The sequence below is a fragment of the Gorilla gorilla genome, chromosome 15 (genome assembly GCF_029281585.2).
Source record: "Gorilla gorilla gorilla isolate KB3781 chromosome 15, NHGRI_mGorGor1-v2.1_pri, whole genome shotgun sequence".
Taxonomy (NCBI): Eukaryota; Metazoa; Chordata; class Mammalia; order Primates; family Hominidae; genus Gorilla; species Gorilla gorilla.
The window spans coordinates 25,920,378-25,945,350 of NC_073239.2; the positions used below are offsets into that span (position 1 = coordinate 25,920,378).

General features: G+C 36.1%; 1 protein-coding gene across 4 annotated transcripts in view; it reads right to left on the reverse strand.

Moving 5' to 3' along the window:
• Positions 1-1,136: 1,136 nt before the first annotated feature.
• Positions 1,137-24,973, reverse strand: part of SCFD1 (sec1 family domain containing 1) — a 107,129-nt gene continuing 83,292 nt past the window's right edge. For all 4 annotated transcript variants that reach the window (XM_019009843.4, XM_019009844.2, XM_055361353.2 and 1 more), the window contains 6 exons: positions 20,989-21,042; positions 17,566-17,618; positions 15,031-15,064; positions 14,386-14,451; positions 2,086-2,154; positions 1,137-1,350 (listed from right to left, as the gene is read on the reverse strand). In XM_019009843.4, coding sequence (XP_018865388.1) covers positions 1,327-1,350; positions 2,086-2,154; positions 14,386-14,451; positions 15,031-15,064; positions 17,566-17,618; positions 20,989-21,042 — 300 coding nt within the window. In that variant the 3' untranslated portion in view covers positions 1,137-1,326. The remainder of the gene's footprint in view (positions 1,351-2,085; positions 2,155-14,385; positions 14,452-15,030; positions 15,065-17,565; positions 17,619-20,988; positions 21,043-24,973) is intronic.

The window sequence follows — 24,973 nt, forward strand, 5'->3', positions numbered from 1 at the left end:
GATGAACACTGAATAAAGTAAATGGGTGATGCACATTGCTGGCACTAAGAGAGGAAATATCGTATTTGGTGTGAGCTATTCTCTGCCATTTTGTGTTTGTCCTGAACACATTTCCACAGTGCTTTTTTTTAACAGCCAAGGTTAGTATTTGATTACATTTGCTATAACATTTTTTTCTAGGCTATAATTACTGGTGTCATCAAACTTTAGTACCCTGATTACTTGTGTCTGTATTAAGTTAAAAAAATATAATCTGGACCCTGACTAGAGATTCCTTCTTTCAGCTCATACCCCAGTGAGGTCTAGAGAGGCTTACTGTTTGGGGATTGTGTTCTTTCTAGGATCCTTTTTTTAGGGATATGACTTTAACTAGCTGGCTGCATAGGCTAAACGTTACTTATGTTACTTACAAAAACTGCTTGATGTATTCTCAGTCCTTCCATTCCACCACACACTTTTGTCTCAGGAATAAGTCAGTCAGATTAACAGACCCTTACCTATCTAGAATTATTTTTCTTGACCTGTGAATCTTGTATGTATTGTCAGTGTATTGTCTGTCTGTAACATTACAGATTCCTGTTGATATGAGGCTCATTAGGAGGGAAAGCTCCCTGGCCTTTATAATAGGAAGTGTTTATTTTTCTTCCCTTTCAAGCAATTGGCTTGCTTTTTATCTTATGGACGTGCTGAACGGTATGACTGATCAATACTTCTTGTCAGTACTGCATACCAAAAAGAAGCTTGGAATCAAGTTTAACACTAACTTTTACGTATTATTTACAACTTTATGAGATGACTGTTTTGTATTTGTCCATTCCAAATCATGTTAGTGTTGCCTTGATCACCATTATATGAAGGAGGGACTTTATGTGATAAAATATACATAGGTGTGCCAGAAGAAGAGAACTTAAACTGGCTTAAAAGCTCCATCTAAAATCTAGAGGCAACATGGATACCCAACAAACTATGAGAAAGTAGTTGTATAATTAAAATGCATACAAGTAGGGGACTCATGAACCAATCAAATAAAATTTGAATATGATAACCTTAAAATGTCACCAGCTTCAATCATAACCTATTAGTTATTATTATATTAGTACTTTCTGATTTATCAGAGAAAATGAACAATGTTGAAATTTTATTTCTGAAATGTTTCTTTTAATCAATACATATTAAGTATATAATTTCCTTAAAAATTAACAAATAACTCTGATTTTCACTGTTAGGACACTGTTACAGAGAAGGAAACATATTGCTCTTCTAACTTTTCTTCTTTTTACATTTATCCACATTCCAAGTAGATTATCATAGTAAGGTTCTTCTGTGTTACTTTTGTCCAAGTTGTGACAACTGAAACAAAACACAAAATCATACATAAAACTTTTAAAAAAGATCATAAAAGAAACATTCAAACATATTTGTAAACCCCTTAATAAATTACACTTCCTATTTTATTCACTGCATTCCTAGAATAATAAATCTTAATGTTCACCACTAACTAACTCAAATGTTAAACAAAACTGAAGGCTGGTCATGGTGGCTCACGCCTCTAATCCTAGCTATTTGGGAGGCTGAGGTGGGAGGATCACTTGAGGCCAGGAGCTTGAGACCAGCCTTGGCAACATAGCGAGAGACTGTCTCTACCAAGAAAAAGAAAAGAAAATGGAATTGCAATAAACATCGTCATAGTAAAGAAATGTAAACATTATTAGGTAACGTTCCATTGATGGAAAAGAAAAACCCTGGGAATTAAAAAAATTAGTGCTAACTTTGTGACAATATAAAGAGAAATGTCATGAGTGACACACTACTGACAGTTCTCATATATTTTTGTATTTCTAAAGGATCATTAAAAGCCAAAGAAAAGGCTTTCAGTTCTGGAAGGATGGGCAAACGCCTACTGGAAACATTATTACTTATCAAGGTTTTCTTAGTCGTCCATGAAAACACCTTATCTTGGTATAGCTGGATGGCTTTGGTTTCAGCTGGTTCAGGTGAGTAAGTGGTTTTCTTTCTCTCTTTTGAAAAATACCAATAGCAACTAGGGGTATGTTAACAGAAACAAACAACAAAGGTATACTTTACCTGTTTTATGAACTGTGTAGCATTAAAAAGCTCACTGCAGCCATATAAAATGTGTTTGCCTTGTTTCCCCTGTAAAAATCAGAGTCAGAACTTACTTACATACAAGTAACAAGAAATATATTCAATATTCCCAAGAAAAGAGATTAATATGCTAGTTTTTTTGTTATTCTTAACAGTCTTTCTTTGGGATAGTGTTGGATTTTAGTATACACATCTACCTAAAATTGCATGAAAGAAAGAGGAATAAAGTGGTGAAATGAGCATAGTATTTTTGTCCCCCAAAATATATACTATGGCATACTATTGGTGCCATTTCCTATTACACTAAAAATAGAAGGAATCTCACTGTCAAATTTCACAGGAGCAACAGTTACCTATAACATCTTAGAACAACATTCTTCCAATGTAGGATGTGTACTACTTGAAGAATACATTCGAGTTTCTTTATGCTGAAAGTGGGCTATGGTGCAGGTGGCATGGATTGTGCTTTTAGTCTCACTTGAGCAACACAGTATTTATAAGTTAATACATCTCATTCCACATTGTCAAAATCAGGAATAAAAGTCATAGTTACAATGTTGGAACCCAATCACAACAGCCAAAACTTCTCTATTAGCGATTTGCTAATTTCTTGTATGTATTGTGAACCTGAAGGTAAATTCATGAGATTTCTTTTGTAATATAAAAAAAGTTTATTCTAGAACAAAGTAATTTGAGGGTTCATCAAAGAACAGAGGAATGATGGCTTTGTAACACAACTCTGTGATGTATAAGCTGAGCAAATATTGTTGGCTGAATATATGTCCTAGATGGCCATCTCTGAGAATAAATAAAACAAAAGCCACAACTCATATTTTTTTTAAAATGAGATGGTATATGGGTCATATAATTGGGATTCTTGTGGCTAATAGGCATTAATTAAAGGTAGAGGTCACAGTATGCAAGGAGAAAGCAGGCACAGGGAAACATTACAGGGGTCCAGAACTTCTAGGCATAGCTCCCAGGAGAACCTGATTCTTGTTCAAGGAGAGGTTTTTTATGCCTCTCTGGTCAGTTAGGCAAAATTGGGCTGCATGACCAGCATGACCAGACTCAACTACAGAAACCAAGGGAACATGACAAACCAGGTGAAAAATGTAAAATCAATCTTTACATTTTCTATTAAACAATGCTGGCAAGCCAGCCCAAGGTTGCCCCCTGGTTTATCGTAGTCTCTAGCCCAGGCCCAGAATTCATCACTAGTTAATACTTCATCCAGGTTTGGCTAAACATCAGCACCATGGATCCTGGTATTCTTGGAGATAAGCACAGGGGTACAGTAGCCCAGTTGAGATTAATCCTGACTTGTACAGTCCCCATCCTGGACCAAGCTTTCTTAACCAAATTACTCATCATCATTCTTTTCTAATCGTTTTTAGCCATCCAATGAAGTGTAGGTGTAATTTTAAAGAAACACTGTAGTTTACCAAACATTCCAGTGCAAACTTGTTCTTAATCATGTACAAGCTTGATAATCCCTTTACTTACTCTGTCAGTTAAAAATTGAACTTTATGGGCTGGGCGTGGTGGCTCATGCCTGTAATCTCAGCACTTTGGGAGGCCGAGGCAAGTGGATCACAAGGTCAGGAGTTCGAGACCAGCCTGGCCAGCATGGTGAAACCCCGTCTCTACTAAAAATACAAAAATTAGCCAGGTGTGGTGGCGCGTGCCTGTAATCCCAGCTACCCATGAGGCTAAGGCAGGAGAACTGATTGAACTCGGGAGGCAGAGGTTGCAGTGAGCCAAGACGGCGCCACTGCACTCCAGCCTGGGTGAGAGAACGAGACTCTGTCTCAAAAAAAAAAAAAAAAAAGAAAAAAAAAATCGAACTTTATAAAATGTACCAGTATATTGATTCAATGTAAAATTAACTCAATGTAGTTCTTTCTCTAACCAATCTCCTTCCATCAAGAGAATACCTTGTGGTTTTAAGTCAAGTTCCCAATTCATCAATATTAGTATTATCAAATGTTTTGATAAAATCAGTCGAATTATTTTTTACCAATTATACCAAAGTTATACCAAATAGCATTTACATTGTGAGTTAGATTAACAACATTACTAAATAAATCAGAATTACAGCAGTATTTTCTGGCACTTGCCCCTTATGTTGTGGACTAGTATAAACCAAGGGCCATGTTAGTTAATTCTGTATTGCAAATCTCATGTAGGCATAGTCGCATGTTTAGTTTCATACTACGAGACTGTACTGACACAGGTTTCTAATGATGTGAGGAAGGCTGTCATAGACCTAGCTCAGTTCCTTCGTAATAGGGCTGAACGGTAGGGAAAAGATTAGGATTATTCAGGACAAAAAAACTAAAAGGGATTTAAAAATCCTCTCAGGACAATAAACTGGGGGGCTTAGTAGCTACTAAAAATTTAATGGATCTAAAGGGCATCTATGAATAATATAATAAAATATATAATGGTCAAAGACTAGATGCTTTGCCCGTATGATGAGAAAGAAGACAAGGATGTCTGCTCTTGCCTCTTCTATTCAACAATGTATTGAAGGTTCTAGCCAGGGCAGTTGCAGAAGATAGAAAAGAAGCAAAACTATCTCTATTTATAGATAACATGATCTTGTATATAGAAACTTCTAAAAATCCATTAAAAACAATTAGAACTAATAAACTCAGCAAGGCTGTGAAACATAAGATCAACATATAAAAATCAGTTGGATTTTTATGCACTTGGAATGAGGAATCCAAAAATGAACTTAAGAAAATGCCTTTCGTCTTTGACAAAATTCAACAGCCCTTCATGCTAAAAACTCTCAATGAATTAGGTATTGATGGGACGTATCTCAAAATAATAAGAGCTATTTATGACAAACCCACAGCCAATATCATACTGAATGGGCAAAAACTGGAAGCATTCCCTTTGAAAACTGGCACAAGACAGGGATGCCCTCTCTCACCTCTCCTATTCAACATAGTGTTGGAAGTTCTGGCCAGGGCAATCAGGCAGGAGAAAGAAATAAAGGGTATTCAATTAGGAAAAGAGGAAGTCAAATTGTCCCTGTTTGCAGATGACATGATTGTATATCTAGAAAACCCCATTATCTCAGCCCAAAATCTCCTTAAGCAGATAAGCAACTTCAGCAAAGTCTCAGGATACAAAATCAATGTGCAAAAATCACAAGCATTCCCATACATCAATAACAGACAAACAGAGAGCCAAATCATGAGTGAACTCCCATTCACAATTGCTTCAAAGAGAATAAAATACCTAGGAATCCAACTTACAAGGGATGTGAAGGACCTCTTCAAGGAGAACTACAAACCACTGCTCAACGAAGTAAAAGAGGACACAAACAAATGGAAGAACATTCATGCCCATGGATAGGAAGAATCAATATCCTGAAAATGGCCATACTGCCCAAGATAATTTATAGATTCAATGCCATCCCCATCAAGCTACCAATGACTTTCTTCACAGAATTGGAAAAAACTACTTTAAAGTTCATATGGAACCAAAAAAGAGCCAGCATTGCCAAGTCAATCCTAAGCAAAAAGAACAAAGCTGGAGGCATCACACTACCTGACTTCAAACTATACTACAAGGCTACAGTAACCAAAAGAGCATGGTACTGGTACCAAAACAGAGATATAGACCAATTGAACAGAACAGAGCCCTCAGAAATAATACCACACATCTACAACCATCTGATCTTTGACAAACCTGACAAAAACAAGAAATGGGGAATGGGTTCCCTATTTAATAAATGGTGCTGGGAAAACTGGCTAGCCATATGTAGAAAGCTGAAACTGGATCCCTTCCTTACACCTTATACAAAAACTAATTCAAGATGGATTAAAGACTTAAATGTTAGACCTAAAACCACAAAAACCCTAGAAGAAAACCTAGGCAATACCATTCAGGACATAGGCATGGGCAAGGACTTCATGTCTAAAACACCAAAAGCAAAGGCAACAAAAGCCAAAATTGACAAATGGGATCTAACTAAACTAAGGAGCTTCTGCACAGCAAAAGAAACTACCATCAGAGTGAACAGGCAACCTACAGAATGGGAGAAAATTTTTGCAATCTACTCATCTGACAAAGGGCTAATATCCAGAATCTACAAAGAACTCAACTTCACAAGAAAAAAACAACCCCATCAAAAAGTGGGTGAAGGATATGAACAGATACTTCTAAAAAGAAGACATTTATGCAGCCAACAGACACATGAAAAAATGCTCATAATCACTGGCCATCAGAGAAATGCAAATCAAAACCACAATCAGATACCAGCTCACACCAGTTAGAATGGCAATCATTAAAAAGTCAGGAAACAACAGGTGCTGGAGAGGATGTGGAGAAATAGGAACACTTTTACACTGTTGGTGGGACTGTAAACTAGTTCAACCATTGGGGAAGACAGTGTGGCGATTCCTCAAGGATGTAGAACTAGAAATACCATTTGACCCAGGCATCCCATTACTGGGTATATACCCAAAGGATTATAAATCATGCTGCTATAAAGACACATGCACAGGTATGTTTATTGCAGCACTATTCACAATAGCAAAGACTTGGAACTAACCCATATGTCCATCAATGATAGACTGGATTAAGAAAATGTGGCACATATACACCATGGAATACTATGCAGCCATAAAAAAGGATGAGTTCACGTCGTTTGTAGGGACATAGATGAAGCTGGAAACCATCATTCTCAGCAAACTATAGCAAGAACAAAAAACCAAACACCGCATGTTCTCACTCATAGGTGGGAAATGAACAATGAGAATACTTGGACACAGGAAGGGGAACATCACACACCGGGACCTGTAGTGGGGTAAGGGAAGCGGGGAGGGAAAGCATTAGGAGATATACCTAATGTAAATGACGAGTTAATGGGTGCAGCACACCAACATGGCACATTTATACACATGTAACAAACCTGCACGTTGTGCACATGCACCCTAGAACTTAAATTTAAAAAAAAAATGCCTTTCGTAACAGCATAAAAATATACTCTGAAGACTACAAAATATTATGGAAAGAAATTAAAGATATAAAAGGAAAACATCCCCTATTCATGGACCAGAAGCCTTAATTAACATTAAGATGAAAATACTCCCCAAACTGATCCAGAGATTTAACACAGTCTTTGTAGACATTCGCAAATTCTAAAATTCATAAAAAATTGCAAAAGACCCAGAAAAGCCTAAACAATAAAGTAGGACTCACATGTGTCCTGATTTCAAAAACATACTAAGAAAGCCATGATGATCAACACAGTGTAATACTGGCGCAAGAACAGACCTATAGATCCAAATAACGGAATTGAGAGTTCAGAAATAAACCCATACACATCAAGTGATTTTCAACAAGGTTGCCAAAAAACCATTACACGGGGGAAAGAATAGTCTTTTCAACAGATGGCAGTGGAACAACTGGATATGCAAAAAGATGAAACTGGATCTTCATACCATATTTAAAAATTATACAATTCTTAGAGGAAAACTCAGGGTCAAATCTTTATGACCTTAGATTTGGCAAAGGATTCTTAGATATGCCACGAAAAGCCCAGGCAACAAAAGAAAAAAAGAGATACACTGGACTTCGCCGAAATAAGCTTTTGCACTTTAAAAGACACCATCACAAAAAGAGAAAAGACAACCCAGAGAATGGGGGAAAAAAATCTGGAAATCATGTATCTGATACGGGATTTGTATCAATATTACATAAAGAATTCTTACAACTCAATCATAAAAAGGCAAAATAACCCAATTAAAAATGGACAAATGGACAAAGGGGCCAGGCGTGGTGGTTCAAGCCTGTAATCCCAACACTCTGGGAGGCCAAGGTGGATGATGGTGGTGGGCGCCTGTAATCCCAGTTACTCGGGAGGCTGAGGCAGGAGAATCGCTTGAACCCCAGAGGCAGAGGCTGCAGTGAGCCAAAATTGCGCCACTGCACTCCAGCCTGGGTGACAGAACGAGACTCCGTCTCAAAAAAAAAAAAAAAAAAAAGGACAAAGGATCTAAACAGACATTTCTCCAAAGATACAAATGGCCAATACACATGTGAAAAGATTCTTGACTTCATAAGTCATCAGGAAAATATAGATAACAAAGCAAGTGTTAGTAATGAAGTGGAGAAGTGAGAACCCTCATGCACTGCTGGGGGGAATGTAAAATGGTGCAGCTGCTTTGGAAAACAGTCTGTAGTTCTTCAAATGATTAAGTGATGCAACAATTCCACTCTTGGGTATATACCTAAAAGAAGTGAAAACATACATTCACACAGAATTATGGTGGCCATTATCTATGGTTCCACGTGGACAGCAACAGGTCTTGTCTGGAATACACACTCATTTGGATGTGTATACCTGGTAGCTGCAGGAATCACCTTTAACATTATTAGAGGCCGCAGCAGAAACAATTTCAATTTAGACCTCCTACTTATATATCATTTGATAAAGAAACTCACTTTACTGCAGGTGCAGTTCAACAATGTGCTAACAACCATTATCTACCACAGACTAACTTATATACCTCACCAAACACAAAGTATTGGAGCAAATGTTTGAAACACTTTTCAACTTGGTAATGAGAGACAGAGTTGCATGATGGAATGTGTGTCAAAACATAAAAGGCATGAAATTAAAGGGCGACTCAACACTAAACAGATTATAGAGATACTTCAGGAAAAATAAGGGAGGGGTGGAGTAATAACACAGGAAGTGATAACAATTTCCTCCATATTTCTGAACATTTTTCTTTTTCTCTGACTGATCATGTAGAACATGGATATGGATTACATTTACAAGCTCAGGAAGAAGGATCAGTTGCAAACATGACATGAAGATAATACCTCTAAATATAACTGTCTGACGAATGATGGAATGGACTGTTTTTATTTTCACCTATCTAAGTTTGGAATTAATGTTTTTTTTTTTCATCTTGCCTCACGTGGACAAGACAGTCCTATAAACTTGTAGTTATCCACCTCAACATCATGTGACTGGGAATGGACGAAGGTGAAAAGCACTGGCCAGTCTCACATTGCTGTCAGCTCCACGGATAAGTCCTCTTGCTGAATCTGATGGTCTCCTAACTCAGGGATCAAGGTCTGGGTAAAAAACTAACAACAGGAGAAAGCAGGAAAAGTCTTTACTCTCAGAAAGGGAGCCAATAAGTGAATAATGCAAAAGAGAAAGGTAACATTATTTTGGTGTCTCGTAAGAGCCTGGGAGCAAGAGAATGCTCTTAGCTATATTTACAGATGCCCATAAGACCTGATGAAATTGTCTCCTTTATTTGAAGCTGTCTAAGATGGGTTGCAGGAGATTTAATAATTTAATCTGCAGAATTTTGTCTGAATCTTGATGATGCTAATAACATCTTGAGGATAAACACAGAATAATTCTAATGCTTGCCTTTTGGCTCCCATTGGTTTTATCTATTGTAGAGAACCACTTTTGGGAGGCAAAATTAGGACACGTTGTCTCTGAAATGCACACAAACGATTTTGTTGAACAACAAAGTCACAGACCACCACGTAACTATTAAACACAATTATGATTTGTTAAGAAAGGTGTCCAGAAACACACACATAAAATAACTGCTGCATTTCCAACTACTCATGGTAACATGTGCTCTAATGCCTATGTACCTTGTTTCTGCGGGCGGAAGGCACTAAGGTTAAAAAAATTCTTAGTACTGAAACCAAGTAAAGGATAACTAGGTGGGCTTACACACTTATAGCCCTGATCTTTTGCGGAGAATAATTACTACTCATAAGACACTGTCTCGGGGAACTGAAAACTTTTGTCTTCCCTCGCCCGCCATCTCTCAAAAGGTTCCTGAAAGATTTTGGATCCAAAAGGTATATTAAAACTATATTCAAGCAATAAAAACTCAATGGCAACAACTTATTTGGTGGTTAAACCAATTTGGGCAGAAACACTGGCACAGTTCTATGAGTCCTATGGTAAGCCCGATTTGCCTTTAATGAAAAGAGACATACTGAGCAAGACGACTTAATGACCTACTGGTTGTTGACAAGAAATGTTATTTCAGGAGGAAGGGAAATGGTGGCAAGCAGCCTGGAAAAAATGATAAAACAAACTCAACAGCTACATAAAGATGGGAAGACACATGTACCCAGACTCAAGAAGGATTAAGTACGCTCCTCAATTAAAAGCCAAGGTAGTGCAAGGAAAATGGCCTGGTATCTTGGCAGAGTGAGCAAAAAGAATGAATTTATGGGAAACTTACGGTGCCTCAGTCAATTACAACATTTTGGTATATAAGCAAGAGCTGATTTTGTTGAGAAAGATGAGAAAACATTTAGTAAGCAATCTAAATCATAATGTAATTGCTACTTGGTGCAAATGGTATCATTGGTGAGGTTCATATGAACACATCCTATGACCAAATGAATGAGCAAATATATAAGGAAACTGAATTAAAACCCCTCCAAGATGGTCTTCTGGTAAAAGACTAGATTATCAGAGAAAGAACTAGATTAATAATTGTTATAAAATTTCACAAAACTCAACTTTCTGTGGTAGAAAGAGGTAAAACTGTCAAGCTTGTACATGATTAAGAACAAGTTTTCACTGGATTATCTGGTAAACTGCAATTTTTTTAAAAGTTATAATCTACTTCAGTAACTACAAATGATTAGTATTTTGGTGTTTATCTTCTTGTTTTTCTGTTATATAATGTAAAAGATGCCAAAAGAAGAATGATGACAAGTGATTAAAAAAGCTTAACCAAGGGTAAGAGCGTGTGGAATGCGTAAGTGTCTATTGCAACCATGTGTTTATCCCCGGGAACACCTGGAACCAGTCATGTTGCTAACTGTTGGCCAAACCTGAATGAAATGTTCTAACTAGTGATGAATATAGTCCTGTGCTAGAGTCAAGACTAGGGGGCAACTTGTACTAGCTTGTCAGCACCGTTTATAGAGACGGTTTGCCTCTGGTTTCTGTCATATTCCCTTGGTTTCTGCTTTTGAGCCTGGTCATGCAACTTAATTTTTGCTATGAAACTAGAGGAGTATTAACCATTCCCACTTGAAAACTGGCACAAGACAAGGATGCCCTCTCTGACCACTGCTATTCAACATAGTATTGGAAGTTCTGGCCAGGGCAATCAGGCAAGAGAAAGAAAAAAGATATCCAAATAGAAGACAGGAAGTCAAACTGTCTCTGTATGCAGATGACATGATCCTATATTTAGAAAAGCCCACACAGTCTCAGCCCAAAAGCTTCTTAAGCTGATAAACAACTTCAGCAAGGTCTCAGGATACAAAATCAATGTGCAAAAATCACTAGCATGCCTATACAACAGTAACAGTCAAGCAGAGAGCCAAATCAGGAAGAAGCTCCCATTCACAATTGCCACAAAAAGAATAAAATACCCAAGAATACAGCTAACTAGGGAGGTGAAAGATCTCTACAAGCAGAACTACAAACCACTGCTCAAATAAATCAGAGATGACACAAACAAATGGAAAAACATTCCATGCTCATGGATAGGAAGAAGAAATATCATTAAAATGGCCATACTGCCCAAAGCAATTGATAGATTCAATGCTATTCCTATTAAATTACCACTGACATTCTTCACAGAACTAGAGAAAACTATTTTAAAATTCATATGGAATCAAAAAAGAGCCAAAATAGCCAGGACAATCGTAAGGAAAAAGAACAAAGCTGGAGGCCTCATGCTACCAGACTTCAAACTATACTACAGGGCTATACAGTAGCCAAAACAGCACGGTACTGGTACAAAAACAGACCTACAGACCAATCAAACAGAACAGAGAACCAAGAAATAAGACTGCATACCTACAACCATCTGATCTTCGACAAACCTGACAAAAGCAATGGAGAAACGACTCCCTATTCAATAAATGGTGCTAGGATAACTGGCTAGCCATATGCAGAAAACTCAAACCGGACCTCTTCCTTACACCACATACAAAAATCAACTCAAGATGGATTAAAGACTTAAATGTTAAACCCAAAACTATAAAAACCCTGGAAGACAACCTAGGCAATATCATTCTGGACATAGGAATGGGCAAAGATTTCATGACAAAGATACCAAAAGTAACTACAACAAAAGCAAAAATTGACAAATGGGATCAAACTAAAGAGCTTCTACATAGCAAAAGAAATTATCAACAGAAAACCTATAGGATGGTAGAAAGTTTGTGCAAACTATGCATCCAGCAAAGGTCTAATATCCAGCATCTATAAGGAACTTTACAACAAAAAACTACCCCAGCCCAGATACGGTGGCTCACACCTGTAATCTCAGCACTTTAGGAAGCTGAGGTGGGCAGATCACTTGAGGTCAGGAGTTCAAGACCAATCTGGCCAACATGGTGTAACTCCGTGTCTACTAAAAATACAAAAATTAGCTGGTTGTGGAAGGGTGCGCCTGTAATCTCAGCTACTTGAGAGGCTGAGGCAGGAGAATTGCTCGAATCTGGGAGGCAGACGTCGCTGTGAGCCGAGATGGCACCACTGCACTCCAACCTGGGCGATGGAGTAAGACTGTCTCAAAAAAAAAAAAACCAAAAACCAAAAAAAAAAAAAAAAAAACCCATAAAAAAGTGGGCAAAGGACATGAACATTTTCAAAAGAAGACATACATGTGGCCAAAAATCATATGAAAAAAAGCTCAACATCACTGATCATTAGAGAAATGCAAATCGAAACCACAATGAGATACCATCTTACACCGGTCAGCATTTTTTTTTTTTTTTTTAAGACACTGGTGAGGTTTTGGAGAAAAAGGAACACTTATACACATCCCTTTTTGGAACATTGATGGGAGTGTAAATTAGTTCAGCCATTGTGGAAGACAGTGTGGTGATTCCTCAAAGACCTAAAGACAGAAATACCATTCAACCCTGCAATCCCATTACTGGGTATATACCCCAAATAATATAAATCATTCTATTATAAAGATGCATGCACAGGTATGTTCACTTGCAGCACTGTTCAAGATAGCAAAGACATGGAATCAACCTAAATGTCCACTGATGTTAGACTAGACAAAGAAAATGTGGTACATATATACCATGGAATACCATGCAGGCATAAAAAAAGAATAAGATCATGTTCTTTGCAGGGACATGGATGGAGCTGCAGGCCATTATCATTAGCAAACTAACTCAGGAACAGAAAACCAAATACTTCATGTTCTCATTTATAAGCGGGAGCTAAATGATGAGAACACATGGACACATCAGAGGGGAACAACACAGACTGGGGCCTGGTGGAGGGTGGGAAGAGAGAGGATCAGGAAAAATAACAAATGGGTACTAGGCTTAATACCTGAGTGATGAAATAATCTGTACAACAAACCCCATGACACAAGTTTACCTATGTAGCAAAACTGCACTTGTACCCCTGAACTTAAAAGTTAAAAAAATAAAAATAAAAAACCTTTGTACAAGACCAGGGCTCTCCTGAAACTAAGGTATCTCACATATATCTTGGTGGTTCACGATGCAAAGATGAAGTGTGTCCTATGAAACAGATAGAATCCCAAGAGTAGTTATTTGTTTTGGAGCTCTGTGGCATCTGCCTGTGTGTTTTTGTCTTCATTGTACCATAACCCTCTACCATTATTAGGGCCATACATGACATAAGGACATAAAGAATGATCTTTATTTAATGTTAAGTGAATAAGTGAAGATTACAAAATGACATCCTAAAAATAGCTAATTCTGTTGCCCCTGAATTTTAAATAGTGTTTCTCCTCTTCAAAGTATACCCCTTCCTTCCTTCCTTTTTGCTTAGCTGTCTGCCACTCCCTCCACTCCCTTTCATTTGCTACCTCTATAGCTCCTGTTTGCTGAAAAAACAAAACAAAAAAATCCAAGTTTGTTAGAAGTATGTTGCTGATTTAAGCTAATAGGATAGGAGTAAAGTGCATATTATTCAGATAAATGAGTTTTGTAAATCATTTCACCACGAGAGTTTTTTTTTTTTTGGGAAGAGGTCTCTAAGCATTTGAGGTTATATTAAGACAGGTAGCTGCAAAGTGCATTATATCAATAAGATACATTGTTTTCTAGATTAAGTACAATTTTAGGCCAGAAATGAATGTGACAGGAATAGGAAAACAATAAACATTTAAAAATCATATATGCATGATTTTAAAACTACCTTTTAGAAAAGAAGTTACAGAAGGATCAGGAGAGCCATCAGAGAATGCTAGTGTTCTACCTATGAAACCATCTAACAACAGAATAAAAAGGCTAAATAAAATGTACCTTTATGTAGTCAACAAGATTCTGATATTCAATGTAGTTGCCTCCTCCCACCACAAAAACAATGGCCTAAAATGCAAACAGATTAAAAAAAAAAAAAAAACACGGTTTTTACTCTGAAACCTATTCTAAAATTAAGGTTAAAAAATGCTAGCCAAAAGTCATATTCTAAGCCCCTGATGCTATTTTAATTATTAAGAAATGTTTCTAAAAAGTCAATTCATAAATTTCTAATGTCTCTTGAGTAGTATGAAGAAGAGATTTTTCAGAAACAATTTAGAGGAAAATAACTATAATTTCCAATATATGTTATTTACTGTATTTTTTACGGAGAAGCTTCTTTGTATTTCAAATGAAAACAGTCATAGTATCTTCACAAATGTTTGGAATCCAATTTCAGAAAAAGGTTCCACACATGTAAAACTCTCACTGCAATTTGAAATACTTCATTTCCTGTGAATTGTCAGTTATTTTTAAGCTTAAAATATTATAAATATAAGCAGCTTTATAAATTAGAAAAATATAATTGCTAGGCCAAATTACCATACACTAATCATCATAAAGCCATGTTTGGGACAGACAGTCTTCAAGATTGGTCACCTTTCATCTTCCCTTTCTAGGAACAGAGAATTTTTATATGAAACTTACCTCTTGGAATGGATTTTTATTTCTGGGAACTGAGCTGTAATAAAGAAAAACCGTACTGAAAATTTCACCCATGGCTTTTATTATGAATAAAATAGGTATGGGAAATACACACACATGCACTATTAGGTAAGTATTTACAATTCCACCTCCTTCACCTTCTTAGAGGGGTGGGTCCTTTAATTTTGCTGAGCCAGGTAGTGAACTGGGTTTCACAAGAAGCAGCTAGAAAAGGGAGATATCTCAGAGTCTAAAAGGAAATGGGTCAACCCTATTACTTTAAAATAAAATTCTAGATGACTGAGCAGCAACTCCCATGAGGAGGAGCGTAAGTCTGGGTTTGTGGTGAATGGATAAGGCATATATTTTATGTGGTAAATTTTTACCAAACTCAATATTATATATAGTTTGTGGGTATCTACATTTGTGGAAAAACTATATAAATACATGTATGGAAAGAATAACAACTCAGGAAGCAAACGGGGAAGGGAGGGAGGGATCTGAATTTTGCTGTAGCTTATTTATTAAAGATCTCTTAGACACCAAAGTATTATAAAGACATTTTTCAAAGCTTTTGCGAGTCTAGACTTACGTATTTGAGTGCTAAAACAGGCTGTAGAGTATGACTTTAAAGGACAACTTAGATTTTCCCCTAAGTAATTTTCGAAAATATCAACTGAGAAAAGAGGGCTATCATAACTTTCCTTAATTGTTCAGAGGCTGATGACACAGTTCTATCATCTTTTCCTCATTTCTATGGCCTGTCTGAATATTCCACAGAAGAAGCTACAAGTCCACCTGACTGAAATGCCTCTTCAGTGTTCCAGTTCCTTAAACAGTAGACATGGATGAGGAGAGGTAAGACTTATAGAATAGTATTACTAGTTATTAATCACCAAGATTTAACTGTGATGGGATAGCTCAGGAGAAGTCTCTGTTAAAAATGAAACTCTAAGCTTATCTGTCTTATCAATGCTAATATTCTTCCTCATTACCATGCATAAACTACATTAAGGATTAAACATTTCTCAGTAAATTTCCAAGAAGCCAAGTATAGTCTCCCTTGATATCCATGAAGGACTGGTTCCAGGAACCTCCATAGACACCAAAGTCCACAGATGCTCAAGTACCTTATGTAAAAGGTGTAGTGTTTGCATATAACCTACTCACATCTTCCTATATACTTTAAATAATCTCTAGATTACTTACGATACCTAATATAATGTAAATGCTATGTAAACAGTATTACAAACTATATAGTTTACACTGTATTAGGTATTGCTTAGAGAATAAACACAAGAAAAAAATAGTGTGTACATGCTCTGTATAGATTCAACCATCCGTTTTTCCCCCCAAATATTTTCGAACCCTGGTTGGTTGAACCCATGGATGAGGAACCCACACATATTGAGGGCTAACTGTATATCTACTTGTTAGCTAAATGCAAGGAAGGAAAAAATGTAAGCTGGAGAATCATTAATATAGGAAAAAGTTGCTAATCCATTGTTGTAAAGTGTACAATCAGTGGTTCTTAGTATATTTACAGAGTTGTACAACCATCACTGTCTAATTTCAGAACATTTTTATCACCCCTAGAAGAAGTCCTGTACCCATTAGCAGTCAATCCTCATCCCCCTTTCCACAATCCATTCTTTGTCAAATTCTCTCTTGCCAACAGCAGCTGCTATTGGCAGTTCTTAACGCAATTTTGGTGATATTTCTGGTAAATTCAGAAAAGGGAATAACGTTTCAAGTTATCAAACAATTTAATCTAATGACTAGATTATTTTCACACCATCTACAAAGATACGAAAGCTTGGGATACAGCAAATGTAAAGTTCTGAAGATCCCAAACATAAGGAACAGGCAACAAACTAGCTTCACTAGCTTCATCTAAGTTTCAGTGCTACAGACAAATCAGTCCAAGGCAGTTATTCCCGCCCCCCACCCCCCTGCCCCCAATTCTGCCTATTCTTTTTCTGTATCTTGTAGGCTATTTGTCATACCACTGCTAATTAAATCATGAAAAATAATATCCATAAGGATATCTTACCATCCAATGTCTGTGATAAAATGCAGAATTTATTTATAGAATGTTTCATTGACACAAGGTGTTATATAGCAGTGGTTCCCAGTGACTTTAATTTTATGGACCAGTTAAATAAAAAACAACCAAACAACTGGTATCCAATATAAAGCTCCTATTTTTTTCAATTGGTCCAATAAGAATATTCATTTAAAAACACGTTATCGAAATTTCCCTCACCCACAATTAGTTTCTAATACCTCCACCATTTCATAAAAACACCAGTAAACGTCTAAATGGATTTGTGTGTGTGTATATGTGGAAGGAAAAACATCTAAATGCCAAGTATCATTACTAGAGATATCTCTGGATAATGAGATTATACATCCTTGTTTCCTTACGAGTTTTCCATATAGTTTGGATTTTTAATAAGCAGTACTATATAATAAAAAAATTATTTCCATTCTCGAGGGGAAAAAATCCACAAGTTAAACAAGACAAAAGCTGCTTACCTGTCATTGCCCCGCAGCATTTTGGGATCAAAATATCTATAGTCATCAGTTTCCTATTAAAAAAAATAGAACTTTACCATGACTGTGGAATTTCTCTTCAGAAGGTCAGTTTGGCTTAGAGTATCCTATTTTAATGAATCTATCAATTTTGTAGAATGTATAACAACCACCCCTAATACTTAATGAGCACTTACTATGTGCTAACCTTTATTCTAAGTGCTTTAGATGAAATTACTCAATCCCAATAATGGTCTATCAGGTTGTTACTGTTACCCTCATTTTTCAGATTGGCAGTCTGGGGTAGAGAAAAGTTATGTAACTTTTCTAAAGTCACATGATTAGTAAGTATGGGAACTACAGGATTTGAACCCAGGCAGTCTATTTTCAATGCCCAAGTTCTTAATTACCATGCCAGAGAAACTAATTCTCTTCTGGAGTGTTGACAGGACTATCAAAACCTGATTCTTGACAAATATGCTACACATGTTGCTACTATTTAGTCCTGTACCCAATGGGGTGGACACTGCTAATCAATCATAGCACTCTCAGTAAACCCAAACATAGTGTAAGGATCCTTCAACACTTTGCTCCAAGAAACCACTACCAGCCAGACTTACAAGGCAAGATAACCTATCTGATATCCTGCCTTAGTTTTAATTTATTCAATTAAGAAATGAAAGGAAAACATTTAATAAATGAACTGATAAAAATGCATCTAGAATTAGATTACAGCATTTCAAATGGATACAATCAAGATTATTTATCAGGTCTAACTTAGTATACTTTGCTAATCTCTTTAGCATTTTGCTAATCTCTTCATTGCCTCCAAATCAATTTGTCCATCTGGGAACAGGAGAAGGATGAGAATGCAGGCAGCTGCCTCACCTAGCAGATGAAGAAACACTTTCAAAACAGAAAGTTACTTTTTCCTAGTTAAGTAAAAAAATATCTGTCTGCAATAATATGCCTTGAGTTATAAAGTGAAAGTCAAGGGAACTGATCAATGAACTTTCACAGCTTGGAAAACATTTCAGTAAGATCCACAAGGTAGCAATCCATGTGTTTATGACAGAGAAATGTGGAAGGAATGTGTATGCTGGAATGAGCACCAAGCAGGAATATAGCAGTAGTAGGTTTCTGGTTCCAATTCTGCTACTAGAAGTAGTGTGACGTGGGAAGTCACAACATTTCTTGGTTGCCTCTCCTCCACTGTTAAGATGACTTATGTTTCTTTAACTCTCTAGTTCTGGGATTCCATGGAGGGAATGATTCTTGCCCTAATCAATACAGCGTAATGGTAAAAAACTTGGCCTTTAGTTAAAATCTTCAGTTTGACATTTATTAGCTGTGTGTCCTTGGGTTAAGTTACATTGCACTACAGTGTCCTCACCTATAAAATGAAAATAATAATACTAGTACTTTTCTCAGAAAGTTCTAATGAGGATTAAGTGAGATAATAGGTGAAAAATGCTTTTTTTTTTTTCTTTTTTTGAGGCAGAGTCTTGCTCTGTCACCCAGGCTGGAGTGCAGTGGCATGATCTCGGCTTACTGCAAACTCTACCTCCCAGGTTCAAGCAATTCTCCTGCCTCAGCCTCCAGAGTTACTTGGATTACAGGTGCGTGCCACCATGCCCCACTAATTTTTTGTAGAGACGGGGTTTCACCATGTTGGCCAGGCTGGTTTTGAACTCCTGACCTCAAGTGATCCGCCTGCTTCGGCCTCCCAAAGTGCTAGGATTACAGGCTTGAGCCACCGCAAAATGCTTTGAATGATTTCTGGAACATGATAAGTACTCAATAAATGTTAGCTATTATCATTATTACTGTCATTATTTTTCATCTCAACTTCAAGATTAGGGAGAGTAACAAAATATCACAGAATTTTTTCTTTCTTTTTTTGAGACAGGGTCTCACTCTGTCACCCAGGATGGAGTGCAGTGGCACAATCTTGGCTCAATGTAGCCTCAACCTCCTGAGCTCAAGTGATCCTCCCACCCCACCTCAGCCTCCTGAATAGCTGGGACTACAGGTGTGTATCACCACACCAGGCTAATTTTTTGTATTTTTTGTAGAGACAGGGTTTCACCACGTGGCCTAGGCTGGTCTCAAACTCCTGAGCTCAAGTGATCTGCCAGCCTCGGCCACCTAAAGTGCTGGGATTACAGGCACAGGCAAACATGCCTGGAAAATATCAAAATTTCTTAACCCCCTGTGTATTTGGCACCTGTCTAAAGTTTTGCATTTACTTATATTTTTAATCTTTATAGTTGCTTGGCATAGTATCTTCTGGAAGTTTATTGCCTATTAGGAAGCAGTATTCTCTAAGTCAATTAGTCATAAATGTATACCTCTCTTAGGCTTTTCAGGAAGAACCCCTTCTTCATGTATTCTAGGATGTAGTGACAAAGTCTATTATTACTTCATTGTATACCACTTTATCTGTATTGATTCCCAGATGGAAGAATCCAATCCTTTTTAGTTTATCATTATAAATGATTCTCCCATTCCTAATATTAACTGCCCTTTTAAGATGTTTTATTACACTGTATCTTTGTTTTCACACCAGTGAATTTTAAAATTTGTTAGTTTCTTGTTATTACAGTCATGTTCTGACAATTACAAAAAAGGTCACACTCATCTGAAGACACTGTTCTCACTCTTTCTTAGAATTGGAATCCTAAGCCTCACTGCCAAATCTAAAGCCTCACTGCCAAATCTATAGGGTTTTAGATAAACTCAAACCAGGGTTTTGATGTCGGTAGGCTCATGCTGCCTGTTTTTGATTCCAGATTCTTGTGGTAATAACCACCTTTTGGTTGCGACAGTAACAGGATGGGATATTTTATGAAACAGATTGTGATGATTTTTACATTCCTTTCTTGAATTACAAACAGATAGCTTAGAAACCCATTCTTTAAGTCAATGCTAACGGTATTGACCCATTTGTCTCTTCACCCAATGATTTCATTGTCAATTTACTTCTTCAGCCCAAAAGAATTTAGTGCCCTGTAAACATATGTACTTAACATTTTTACTATGCACTTCTTTCCTAATTTAACTTTTATAAAATTAAATTGGTTTGGTACTCTTTATACTATATCAACAGATGCTCACTGGTTCTTTTTTCATTTATAGAAATTTGTTCCTTAGGATATATTTTACATTTAATTATACATATAGGATATAATCTACATGACATTTGAATGAGAGCTGGCCAGAATGGGTATGGCAGCTGAGAAAACCAATTCCCAGAATCTGTGATAATGGCTAAAAAAGGCTTCTTGAGAACATGGACTCTTCCTTTTCCTCATGTATTCTGCTGTGATTAAGCTCACAAGGAACTCAATCTGATTTTATCCTCTTTCACACTAGTCAGTTTGACACATTCGGGAATTTACACAAAATATGTTATATGGTACTCACGGGGTTTGACTTCATCTCCATAAGATTGTCCAAAATACGAGTAACAGGTAGATTCTGTGGAAAAGTATTTTGTTAAATATTAGAATATTAAACCAAAGTTCTTCTCTATTAAAACAACCTGATCATTCTACAGTTAAGTATGCTTACCTTTCAATTAAACACATTCTAAGATTAAGTAGTCTGTGAATGGTAAAGGTGATGTCAAAGATGTAAATACTCTTGGCACTACTCAAGTTTCCACAGGAAAATATAATTCTAAGTAAAATGCTTCTTTAAATGTGTAGGTGTATTCAGGTTTTAGTACAAATACATGTTTGGGCTTTTTACTTTGTTGGGTGTTTGCTTTTAATACTAGTAACTGCAAGCTTTTGTTTTGATCAAACAAGAATCCCGTTTTTTTTTTTTTTTTTTTTTTTTTGAGATGGAGACTCGCTGTCGCCTAGGCTGGAGTGCAGTGGCGCAATCTCAGCTCACTGCAGCCTCTGCCTCCTGGGTTCAAGTGATCCTCCTGCCTCAGCCTCCCAAGTAGCTGGGAATACAGGCTCTTGCCACCATGCCCGGCTAATTTTTATATTTTTAGTAGAGACAGGGTTTCGCCATGTTGGCCAGGCTGGTCTCAAACTCCTGACCTTAGGTGATCAGCTTCCCAAACTGCTGGGATTACAGGCGTGAGCCACCATGCCTGGCCAGAATCCCACTGTATTTTTTTCATTTCCTCTCTGTGGATTATAAAAGTTCTCTTTAAAAATAAAGTAACTTTTAAAGTTCGTGAAAATGTATGAGATTAAATGATGTAAGAGTTCGTTCATTTCTAATAAAAAGGTATTTTTTGTACTTAGGAAAATGGGTATATGGATACACAAACAACTTTATTGACCATTTTTATTTTGCCTGGGATAAGTTCCAAGTTTTCAATGTTGCACTGCATCATCTTACAGAACAGATTCCACTTTGAACATGAAATGTACAACACAGGTGCTGGCAAAAGGTTGTCTCCTGACTTGTTTACAGGCTGTGGCATAAGAAGTACTGTTACATTTCAGTCTGACAAGTTTTATTATTTTGAACATAAGTCAAATTTAGAAAATTTAGAAAATTATGCCTATTCAAAGTGCATTCCTAATGAAGTGTTATTCTGTTCATTTTCAACTGGTATTTCCTTTGTGAATTGTACAGGATGTTCTGAAGAGAACAGTCTTGTATCTATTGTACTTTATGTATTTCAGAGACTTCATACAACAAAAACATTCAATCTGATTGTTTATAGATCAGATAAAAATCTATAAATAACACATTACTATTATATAAGGATTTTCCATTTTCTTAGATCATAAAACATTTTATTGTTATTAAAATGGACTGTCACTAAGGATACTGCTGCCTTCCCTAGACTAGTAAAGTAAAAACCTTTTAAGATTGTCTCAGGCAAGTAAAATTAAAATTAAAGCTATTTCATTTGTGTTGGCTAGGTATTTTCAAATATAAATACAAGCATCAAATGTTCAAGCTGTCTGAGTATACTTCTGAATACTATTCAGATTTTTTTTTTTTTTTAAATGTGGCTCAAAATTTTACCTTTTAAGTTTTGTTTCAAATAAAATTGAGTCTGTTCACTTAAGAGTGAGTCTAAACCAGTTTCTCTAAAGAGTAACTGGGTGCAGATTTAAATGTGCTTTAAATAAAGATTTTAAAATGCTTTATCCAAAGGAGAAAACTATAGTTAGGAATTCCAAGTAATACCAACAAAAGACAATGAAGTACTTTGCAACATAACAAGAATAAATAATTAAAAAATTCTGGAACAAAAGAACATTGTAAATTGTTTTGTAAAATTTTACTAAAATTGACAGCTTTATATCAATTTCTCTATTTACACTGAATTCTGTGTTTATCTTCCTGCATTGTACTCTTAGATCTATACAATGGAGGAAAATTTAGAAAAGGTTATATATAATGATAAACCATAAGGGTCATATTATTTTTTATTATATTTGTGAAAATAATTGGAAGTTTGAATATTCATACCAATATTCCATGATAAATCTTTATTTAGTCTAAAATGAGATTTTCCTAAGGATACAATTAAATTTTACTTTGTGTTTTATAGTTCTGCTATATCTGAAGACAAGTCTGCCAAATAGGTCATTAAGTAACATGAGAAAAATTTCTTTCCAGCAAAATTGTTCAAAAATTAAAGAGCCCAGAGACAACTCTTTCGTATGTTTTTGTCTGGTTTTTACAACCAAATAACACACCAAAATCATCTACACATCTACCACTCCCATACAATACAATATTCACATACTCCCATACATTAATGGAAGCTTCAAGTACAGAGAATGATTTTAAAAAATACATAATGTCTTTAAAACGTAGGAAAGAGTACTTCAGGAAACAACTCTTGAGATCTGTCACCAGCTAATGCTCTAGCTAGCCTTCATTCTTTGCCTAAAGGCCTGAATTGACTTAATCATTTAAAAAAATCAATTATATATTTAGAATAATTTACATACCAGGTTAATCAAGTCTTACTGGTTAAAAAAACCGGATTTTAGCAGCTAACATATTAGCACATGGAAAACATCAGAACAAAACCATACAATATTCTTTGCTCAACAAATTGTGTGTTACTTATGTGTCTTTAGAAACATAAAAAGTCTGTGTGCTTCAGTAAAAGGGGTATAAATAAAATTTTATCAAATGAAAAACTCCATTGTTGTAAGAATTCTCAAGCATATTTTTTGTTCTTAGAAATTGTTGTTTAGAAATAAAATGGAAAACATTATTGTATAGTTAGCAACCAAATTTTTATTAGAAAGTCATTATAGATATAGATTTGAGAGACAAGAGTCCTATACACAGGAATATCCTAAATTAAAGTTCTTCAAATTTCAAATACATGAACTAGAAACTTTATCTGAAAAAAATATAGTGAGAAATCTATTTCCAAAAATCCTAACTCATTTTATGACTTTAGTTGTGTTTTATGATTTTAGTCACCGGAAAAGCTTAGGTAAAAACAATGTTAACTTTATTTCTGATGGTGTATTACAAAACAAAATAAAATATGCACAAAAACTTAAAAAAAAGACAACTAAGAAATATAATATAGTTCTATAACCAAAATAGGGAAGTTTTTTTTTTTCCTTTGAGTTCTCTTAGAATTAGCCACTTGTTGCCTATATTGACAACTGATCTATGGTGACTATTTGTAACTTTTCCCTTGCAGCCCTGGGCTTCAGATGATACTCTGATGTCAAAGCTGGCAGTGGGGTTGGGACAAGAATTGCTACTGTCTTGATTATCAGAGCCCTGGAGAATGAAAAAGCCCTATGTGGACCTCCTGTAAGAGGACGCTTATCTTGAAGGCAGTTATCAGCCAAGTAAAGAATTAGATGGCATGTGTGGACACTGGAAATACTGGAGATGAGAGATGTATCAATGATAGAAGGGTGGAAAGTTGCCAGTGAAGTGAAGCTACGAGGAGAGGGAACAAGATGGGCTGTCTCTTTCCAAAATTTAAAATTATAAACCAGACTGCGATCTACAGAGTGTATCTAATACCCTTATCTTACAGATGAGTTTAAAAATCATCTCGTGTTCATGGCAATAAAGAAAATGAGATTATGTGAACTCACCAAGACACATCTATCCCTCTCTCACCCAGCTTCCACAAGTATTAACTCGTGGCAAATCTTATTTCACCTGTACTATCACCTACTACCCATTCCCCTAAGTTGTTTTAAAGAAAGTCTCCAATATACAATCATTTTAGCCATAAATATTTCAGTACACATATCCAAAATATAAAAACTCTTAAAAACCCCGAAACACTATTACCACTCCTAAAATAATAATTTAATAATTATTAAATAATTTCTAAGTTATAATATTACATAATTAACAGTGATTTATTCTCTTCTGCAGATTCACTGAGGTATGACTGACAAATAAGTTGTATATATTTTGGGTGTACAACATGATG